Source organism: Esox lucius, chromosome 19 (assembly GCF_011004845.1).
Source record: "Esox lucius isolate fEsoLuc1 chromosome 19, fEsoLuc1.pri, whole genome shotgun sequence".
Classification (NCBI taxonomy): domain Eukaryota; kingdom Metazoa; phylum Chordata; class Actinopteri; order Esociformes; family Esocidae; genus Esox; species Esox lucius.
In genome coordinates, this window is record NC_047587.1 from 11,097,698 (window position 1) to 11,108,101 (window position 10,404).

The 10,404-nt window shown below is 40.9% G+C and overlaps 1 protein-coding gene across 1 annotated transcript; it reads right to left on the minus strand.

The window, feature by feature from the left end:
* Positions 1 to 272: 272 nt before the first annotated feature.
* On the minus strand, positions 273 to 9,957 carry LOC105007352 (ladderlectin-like). The gene is given in 6 exon segments (NM_001304231.1): positions 273 to 515; positions 670 to 781; positions 997 to 1,131; positions 1,706 to 1,824; positions 3,575 to 3,656; positions 9,870 to 9,957. Coding segments are annotated over 5 exon segments (510 nt in total). The 5' UTR covers positions 3,651 to 3,656; positions 9,870 to 9,957; the 3' UTR covers positions 273 to 447.
* Between the last annotated feature and the right edge of the window lie 447 nt (positions 9,958 to 10,404).

A 10,404-nucleotide genomic window follows, 5' to 3' on the forward strand; every position in this document is an offset into this window, starting at 1 on the left:
CCTTAGTTTCAGAAACAGCCACAGAGAGTGGAGTGGCAGCAGGTCACTCATCATCTCCTGATGGTTTTACTGAGGACGTGAGACAAGGTGGCAACTTGAAGTTATTCCAAGCAATAATTTGTAGCAGTTGAAACTATAACTGTTTTCCCCTCGTTACTATACTTATCTGGTTGAAAAATGTGAAGTAGATTTCTAATATACTCGCAAATCCTAAACAACCTTTAAGTATGTGAGTATCATCAATGTTTATTAATGACCCACAACACAACATAATGCATGCAATAGTTTTATTTGACATCAAACCACAACACAGTTCTGAGAATTTCTCAACTTAAGCATTCCTTTTACAGTGATGAATCAGCATAAAAAGGTATTAAGCTTCACCATAAAAAGTGCTGACTTAATATTTGACTCAGTTGTGTTAGATGTGTTGATGTTTTGCTGAATTTAATGGTGTCTGAGCTTGCACACAGAAGGCAAGCTCGATTCACAGCGTAAATCGTTCCATATTCCAGCTATTAGAGAGAAACACAAGATAGTCAGTCATTCTCAAATCAACTAAGATGTACACACAACCATCCAATGCTTTGTATATTTAAGATCAAAATAATATTATGAATGAAAATGACTTGATGAATGGATCAGTGAATGATAGTGGGCTTACTGCACCTCCATAATTTGTCTGAATACATGGCTCTCTTCCAAAATAATTATTGGGTTCTCCACTTGCCCAGTTACTGTAATCAAATCTGGTTCCATCACTCCAGAACCACACCCTGTTCTATGGGAAATAAATAGGGTCTCAGTATCAAAGAAATACCAAGTTATTATCATTATTAAATGGGTCAGTGGGTAATGTAGTTGACATTATTTTCAGTTCATTTATATCTTCTGACTTCTTCTTTGGAGATCACTTTTGACTTAAATTGATGATTAAATGTCCAATTCATCTGTGAGTATTGGGAAAAGAAAAGGAGTTGTCCTTCCTTGTTTTACCTCATAAGCATCCGATCCTCCTATCCAGGTCCAAGGGTAAGAATTAGTTGCTCTAAACACCACATTCTTCACAGCCTCATTCTCACCAGCGTTGTGAATAGACACCAGGTTTCCTCCAAGGGACAGACAGTATTTCTGGAGGAAGAGGTACACAAGGACAGAGGCATTATGTAATGTAAGTATTAGTTAGTAGTCCATTCTACACAATTACAATAACATCTCATATGGGATTCATATTCTAGGCATATAGAACATTCTTAGAGGGGTTCCGTATCTGAAACCAGGCACATGGTGATTGTTACAAAAATATATAATGCAGAGAGAAAATGCAGCATATTAGATGAACCATTTATTGGTGAATAATGCACAACAATACTCTGATAAGTCCTGATGTTAGGTTCTGCTCCTCTGGGGTAACCCACTCCCATCACATGATAGTGCATATGATACAGCTAATGACAATATCAACCCCATAATATTATTAATGGCAATCCCCATAGCCAATGAGAAAGGTACATCAGAACTGAGTGGGTAACCTTATGATTAAACAGTCAGTCTGAAATCTGGTATTGTGATAGGAGAAATCCCCGATGTTTGCTGATACGTCGCTGGCCAGTAACCACTCGGGTTTCCTGTCTGAACTGACTATGCTAATTAAACAAAATAAAAATAGTTTGCTTTAAATTCAAATCCAGGATCGGCATGATACCTCAGCTTGGGGCCATGTCCTCTGAGTGCCGACGTAGATGTAACAATGTGAGTGGTACTTGGTCCAACCAAAGGGACATGATCTATACCATCCCCAATCCTCCTGCTCCTCCACTGCCTCTGAAAGGAGCAGACACAGGGCATGTTGAACTTGAAAGGCAATTCTAGATTAACTGATCTACAAATCTCCAACTTTATACTAGGTCACTCAGTCAACACGTGTCTGGAGGCAAAATCAATGAATAAACAGAGTCAGTGGCCGGTTTTATTAGCAAATGTATTGATGATGTTGTACAACTACAAAATATTTTCCTAATCAAAAAATGTGGGTCAACAGTGGTATCCGTGCCATGCTAAAGGCACAGACTGCAGCATTCAACTCCAGCAGCATGGACATTTATAAGAAATCCCGGTATGATCTCAGGAAGACAATAAAAACAGGCTGTGTTCTTAAGGTCTGTGCTGACCAACTGGCTGATGTCTTTACTGATATCTTCAACCTATCGCTCAGTTAGTCTGTGGTCCCCACCTGCTTCAAAAAGTCCATCCTTGATCCTGTGCCAAAAAAGCAGAAAGTCCTCTGCATGAATGGCTACCGCCCTGTAGCACTTACACCAATCATCATGAAGTGCTTTGAGTGGCTAATTAAAACATCTGGAATCTGGGTCTCGACCCCTCTATGTGCAGATGGATCCTGAAATTCCTGACAGGAAGACCCCGGGTGGTGCAGATGGGCAATGCCACCTCCGCCTCACTGACTCTCAGTACTGGCTCCCCCCTGGGCTGTGTACTGAGCCCGCTCCTGTACTCTCTCTTTTCCCACGACTGCCTGGCAACCCACGTCTCCAACACCATCGTTAAGTTTGCTGATGACACCACAATCATAGGCCTGATCTCTGACAACGACGAGTCAGCCTATAGACGAGATAAGGTCACTGACTTCTTGGTTTCAGCATAACAACCTCCAGCTCAATATCAGCAAAACGAAGGAGATGATTGTTGATCACAGGAAGCAGCGGTGGAGAGACCACGCCCGCCTACGCATCAATGGGTCTGCAGTAGAGAGAGTTCACAACATCTGGTTCCTTGGGTGTCCACATCAGTGATGACTTGACCTGGTCTCATCACTCTAACATCGTAGTGAAGGAGGCCAGGAAATGGCTCTTCTTCCTGTGCCGATTAAGGAGATTTGGCCTGGATTCCAGGATACTCCAACTTCTACAGATGCACTATCGAGAGTATCCTGACCGGCTGTGTCACCGCCTGGTATGGCAGCTGCACCGCCCTCGACCGCAAAGCACTTCAGAGGGTGATTAAAACAGCAGAGCGCATCACAAGGTCTGACTTTCCATCCTTGCAGGATCTCTATACAGAGAGGTGTAGGAGGAGGAGCAAACGGATCATCACAGATCCCAGCCACCCATGCCACGGACTGTTCACCAAGCTGCCATAATGGCAGAAGGTACAGGAGTATTCAGTCCAAAACAAACAGGTTCTTTCCACAGGCTGTAAGGCTGCACATCTCAAGGAATCCCTCTTCCCTTCCATCCATAGTCCATGCACACCTGCCACTTTTACATTGCACTACAGTTGTATAGTTATTATTATTGATTTGTGTTTTTGTTTAGTGTTATTACTGATTGATTGTGATTCTCATTTATTTTTCAATTATGACTAATGTTAACTTTTTAACTTTATCTGCACTGTCGGGAGTAGGAAAACCAAGCATTTCATTGCCATAACTTATTGAAAATGACAAAGAAATCCTTTGATTCCTTGAACACACACACACACACACACACCTCAGTTATAAAACAGAAAACAGATTTGATGAAAGAACAAATGAATAAAAAAGTGTGAGGTTGATTACTTGTGTTGCCCAGAGCAGAGAAGTCTCCCAGAGCAACTACAGTGCTGAGAAGGATGAGAACGTTGAACATGGCCATTGTCTCCTGGGAGAGAGAGGGGCAGAGGGGGGAGAGAGAGGGGCAGAGGGGGGAGAGAGAGGGGCAGAGGGGGGGAGAGAGAGGGGCAGAGGGGGGAGAGAGAGGGAAGGGGCGGAGGGGGAAGTGGGAGGGAGAAAGAGAGATCACCACAGACAGATGTGAGACTGAACTGCATGCACTATTTTCTGGAACCTCTCACCTCAACTTGCTTTTGGTCCAGATGCTAATACAAATACACTTTGTGTGTGTGTGTGTGTGTGTGTGTGTGTGTGCGTGCGTGTGTATACAGTGGGGAGAACCAGTATTTGATACATTGCCGATTTTGCAGGTTTTCCCACTTACAAAGCATGTAGAAGTCTGTAAAATATTTGGCTAAGATCTCGGGATACATCCATCCTCCCCTCAATACGGTGCAGTTGTCCGGTCCCCATTGCAGAAAAGCATCTCCAAAGAATGCATGCTTCACAGTTAGGATGGTGTTCTTGGGGTTGTACTCATCCTTCTTCTAAATCCAAACACGGCGAGTGAAATTTAGACCAAAAAGCTCTATTTTTGTCTCATGAGATCTCATGACCTTCTCCCATTTCTTCTCTGGACCATCCTTGGCAAACTTCAGACAGGCCTGGACATGCGCTGGCTTGAGCAGGGGGACCTTGCGTGCGCTGCAGGATTTTAATCAATGACAGCGTAGTGTGTTACTAATGGTGTTCTTTAAGACTGTGGTCCCAGCTCTCTTCAGGTCATTGACCAGATCCTGCCGTGTAGTTCTGGGCTGATCCCTCACCTTCCTCATGATCATTGATGCCCCACGAGGTGAGATCTTGCATGGAGCCCCAGACCAAGGGAGATTGACCGTCATCTTAAACTTCTTCCATTTTCTAATAATTGTGCCAACAGTTGTTGCCTTCTCACAAAGCTTCTTGCCTATTGTCCTGTAGCCCATCCCAGCCTTGTACAGGTCTACAATTTTATCCCTGATGTCCTTACACAGCTCTCTGGTCTTGGCCATTGAGGAGAGGTTGGAGTCTGTTTGATTGAGTGTGTGGACAGGTGTCTTTTATATAGGTAACAAGTTCAAACAGGTGCAGTTAATACAGGTAATGAGTGGAGAACAGGAGGGCTTCGTAACAGGTCTGTGAGAGTCGGAATTTTTACTGGTTGGTAGGTGATCAAATACCTATGTCATGCAATAAAATGCAAATTAATTATTTAAAAAATTCTTACAATGTGATTTTCTGGATTTTTGTTTTAGATTCCTTCTCTCACAGTTGAAGTTTACCTATGATAAAAATTTTAGAATATTGTACAGATTTCGCTTTTACGGAAAGAAGTTGGAACTTTTTTTCACCAAATTTGCATTCAACTGATCACATTGTAGTCAGGACATTAATAATGTGAAAAGTTATTATTACAATATGACATTTTTTTAAGAACTTCTTAAATTACCACTAAACTCCACGTGCAACAGTGACAGCATTGCAGATCCTTGGCATTCTAGCTGTCACTTTGTCCTGAAACTCAGGTGACATTTCACCTCATGCTTCCTGTAGCACCTGCCTTAGATGTATTTGGCTTGTTGGGCACTTCTCATGCACCTAACAGTCTGGCTGATCACACAAAAGCTCAATGGGGTTTAGATCAGGCAACTGAATGAAGACCCCCAAAAAATTAAGGGAACATGTAATCATCACAATATGACACCAAGTCAATTATACTTCAGAGTACGGATGTACAGTTTATCGAAATATAATCAAAATTACGATATTGACATGTGCAATATCCAAATCGCCAACTTATGCGATTTTCAGCTCCAAAAAAGGTGAATTATATGCGCTTCACGCGAGGCAACCGGCATGCATTGTATGTCCGAAATTGTTTTTCTTGCGGATGCTCTAGATATTTTAGTAGATTACTTAAGATATATGGTCCCACATACACAACATCATGGTTATTTAAAGTTTTGGCTTCAATGTCAGTCCCTATACACAAACTTAATATGGGAGTAAATACACTCACCTAAAGGATTATTAGGAACACCTGTTCAATTTCTCATTAATGCAATTATCTAATCAACCAATCACATGGCAGTTGCTTCAATGCATTTAGGGGTATGGTCCTGGTCAAGACAATCTCCTGAACTCCAAACTGAATGTCAGAATGGGAAAGAAAGGTGATTTAAGCAATTTTGAGCATGGCATGGTTGTTGGTGCCAGACGGGCCGGTCTGAGTATTTCACTATCTGCTCAGTTACTGGGATTTTCACGCACAACCATTCCTAGGGTTTACAAAGAATGGTGTGAAAAATGAAAAACATCCAGTATGCGGCAGTCCTGTGGGTGAAAATGCCTTGTTGATGCTAGAGGTCAGAGGAGAATGGGCCGACTGATTCAAGCTGATAGAAGAGCAACTTTGACTGAAATAACCACTCGTTACAACCGAGGTATGCAGCAAAGCATTTGTGAAGCCACAACACGCACAACCTTGATGGGCTACAACAGCAGAAGACCCCACCGGGTACCACTCATCTGTGGTGGAACGGGAGCTATGTGCCCTGGATGTGCATCCCACAAATCTCCATCAACTGCAAGATGCTATCCTATCAATATGGGCCAACATTTCTAAAGAATGATTTCAGCACCTTGTTGAATCAATGCAACATAGAATTAAGGCAGTTCTGAAGGCGAAAGGGGGTCAAACACAGTATTAGTATGGTGTTCCTAATAATCCTTTAGGTGAGTGTATATCTCAAATAATTTTTTTGCCTAACCAGCTATGACAACGGCACCAACATTTGCAGCAAACACTGCAAAAGCCATTGCATTAAATGAGTAAAAAGAATAGTTTGATACATATTGTACCTTCAAATTGGTATAAAGTATAGAATAGAAAACACTGAAATTTAACCCAATTTGTATTCAGTGTAATATATCATTATGTAGGCTATGCTCTCTATTTTTAAGTGAGATTATCTACGGCTGTTTACACCCATGTTTGAAAAACTCAAATCATAACCGTAATTGAAATATTTGTCAAACAAATCGCAATTCAATATATGATCCATATCAATCAATCAATAACATTTATTTATAAAGCCCTTTTTACAACAGCAGTTGTCACAAAGTGCTTTACAGAGACACCCGGTCTTAAACCCCAAGGAGCAAACAACAGTAGTGTTGAATTTCAGTGGCTAGGAAAAACTCCCTAAGGTCGAATTTTAGGAAGAAATCTAGAGAGGACCCAGACTCAGAGGGGTGACCAGTCCTCTTCTGTGCCGGCTGAGCTATTGAGTCCAATTGGAATAATAAATACATTTCTCTGGGCTAAATCCAGAGTCTATTTGATTTTAGACTAGGTCAGAAGTATGACCAGGTGGAGGAGACTGAGAAAAGTTAGTAGTACATCCCTCATATCCCCCAGCACAATAATATAGCAGCGTAACACCTTGGAACTGAGACGGGGGGGTCCGGTGACACTGTGGCCCTACCCGGGGGAGGCACCATCCTCCGTCTCATCAGGAGCGTGTTCAGACATTGTCGGGAGCTCATACAGGCACATGGGGGCCATACACAATACTGAGTCACATTATGAGTGATGAAATTCATGCAAGTTGGAACAGCCTGTGAATTCATGAAATTGGTTAGGATCCTGCTGCACTTTGAAATTGGCCCCAATACATTTCTGACTACAGGGGATGGCATGGCGTTGGAGAATGGAATGATATCCTTCCTCATTTAGGGTTCCTTGCACTCTGTATAAATCTAATCTGATAAATAAATCTATTAAATCCAACTTTTCCAGTACCAACCCCAAACCACACCATTTCCTCCACCGTGTTTGACTGATGGTGTTCGGCATTCATCCAACATATTTATGTTCACTCTTCTCACATACATTGTCCTACCTGAGGCAAAAACGTCACACTTTGATTTAATTGGTCCATAACATTATATTCCAATAATCAGTTCTCCAGCGCCTGTGTTTATTTTGCCCACTGTAACCTTTTTTTTAGTTTTGGGGGTGTTTTATGCTCTTAAGGCACAGGAATATTTTGAAAATGTATGGCAAGGTAAATCCAGCATGTTATCAGAAAATATTGTCAGACTATTTGCATTCTTCTGCATGAAAGCTTCGCATGGGACACTTGGACTTTCCAGCACGCCAGTGACCCTAGTTGACACTCCCGTGGTTACAGCGGAAAAATGTGAAGGTTCTGGAGTGGCCATCACGGTCTCCTTACCTTAATATCATCAAGCTACTCTGGGGAGATCTCAAACATGCGGTTCATGCAAGACAACCAAAGACTTTGCAACTATACCACCTGCAAGAATTCAGGCCGCATAGACAACTATTACAAAAGACTGCAGGCTGTCATTGATGCTGAAGGAAGCAATACACATTATTAAGAACAAATGCCGATTTTTGAACAGGGGTCAGTCAATTTTTTCTTAGTTGCCATGTTTTGTTTTAAGACTGCCATTCTGTTATGACCTACAGTTTTGCCTGCTCACTCATGTTTTCTTTACAAATGGTACATATATTACCAATTCTCCAAGGTTATGCAAACTTATGAACAGTACACCACCATCCTCCGGACATTCTGGGCAAAGGTTGGGGATTAACTGGGTCACCATCGTCAGCTGTTGTTCTAGCCTCTACTAGTTTGTCCCTGTATTCTGGTTTGAACAAGTAAGATTCTATCCCGTGGAAAAAAAACATTAATGTATTTTCCGTTTTCTCTCAAGCAAGTAAACTTTGACAGTAATTTGGTGAATATCAGTGACGAAGTAGGTAACTTGCTTCTTAGCTAGCAAATACTACCTTTTGTTTACGGTGACGTATACACCTCCTCTACCTGAAAGAACGTACAGATTGAACAGAGCAAAATTGTGAACAAAACTGACCGGTAAACACAAGAACATGTTTATTTGAAATGACAAATAGATCGCAAAACGTATAACTTTTTTTTGAGGAATACAACATCGTCATGTTATTTGAGTTAAACAACACCACTAGTTAGATTACTAAATTTAATTTGGAGGGTTTCGGAGTAGTTTTCTGCTTGCAATGCAGCTTTGCTGTAATGGGACACAGTATCCATTAATGAATTTGGACGATGCTAAAAATGTTAATCATCTGGGACAGAGTTGAATAATGGATGGTTGGAAAAAAATTCTATGTCCATTCCAGACTAACTTTTGGTATGTTTTTTGGATAAATATGCTTTTTAGACGAACTATTCCTTTAAGTTTCATTTAATGACTCCAAATAGCTTTCATCTGTGTTTGATAAATAATGGGAAGTGATTTTCTAGTACCAAATTAGCAAAATAGCATGATTACTCAAGAATAAGATGTTGGAGTAATACAGCACCTGCTTGAAAGTTTTTTTTTGGAAATAGTGATGATGCTACATCAGTCATGTCCTGACAGTACCTTGTGATCAGCTGAATGCCACTTTGGTGAATAAATGTTCCTATTTCCTACTGAAACATACAAATATGTAAATTTTTTCAGACTTTTGGCCCCCAGTTTAAATGTGTAATTTGTACTTGATATTTGTTTTAGCAATATGTTATGTGTTAGAATCACTTAAGCCAACAGCATGAAATGTTACACAACCATTTTGCTACGCGTGTTGCAACACGCTAAAATGTGTGTGAGAAACTTCAAACACGTGGGGTACCTTTTGTAAAGTTTTGGGAAACTGCTAAGAAATAAGAAAGAGGTATCACCTCTTCAACCACATACAGTAGCTTGCCCTACTACACATAAATGTGGATAGTTCCTAAACTGCACCCTATTCATTACTTTTGACTGTTTTCTTCAGTGCACTTCATTTGGAATGCTGCCCATGACATATTTTGGAGACTGAAATCTTTTCTTTGAAGTAAAAGTCTATTCTCTCCCATGGCACCCAATTCACAATAGAGCTCTGAAAAAAATTAAGAGACCACTGCACCTTTTTCTTTCCTTTCCAAAAAAGTCAAAAAGGAAGGTTTTGTGTGAGGAACAAAAGGGTTAACATTAAGGGACCACTGCAAATTGAACACTTCTGTTCTTCATTCAAAACTTTCCTTTTCAGCTTTTTGGAAAGGAAAGAAAAGTTTGCAGTGGTCTCTTACATTTTTCCGGAGCTGTATATAGTGCATCACTGTTGACCAGAACTACAAGGGAATATCATTTTCAGTATTAATTAAAAGAAGAGCTGTTGAAATCTCACCTTCTGTAATATTCAGTTGAAGCTTCACGTCTCCTGAGATCTTTGAAGGTCTACAGTCGGTCTCGCTCAGTGTCTCCAGACGATGTGTAAAATTCTAGTAATCTCTCTTCTCTTTTAAATGTTTTTCAGAGGCACTTTCTAGGCGTCAATTTACACAATGAAAGATGTAAAATGTTTGTACAGTATTATATGTTGCCCTGGAACTGTTGACCATGAAAATATCAAACAAAACTAAATCCTGCGCAAACAGCATGTTGATCCTCTCCCCCAAGCTTTTTAACTAGAAACAGTACAGACGATGGCCAAATTTACAAGATGAACCTTAACCAGTTTAATCCATGTGTTAGACTAATAATTTAAGTACACCTTTTGTGTTTGGGGGTTAAATTAGTGATGAAGGGAAAGGGAATCCCTGGCTATGTCAAACGCCCAGCTTCATCCTGTTCCCACCTGCCCATACAGACTGAGACAGGCAGGCATATTTAACAGCATGTAGCATGAGTGCAGGCACAATTAATTGGAGAAATGACAGACA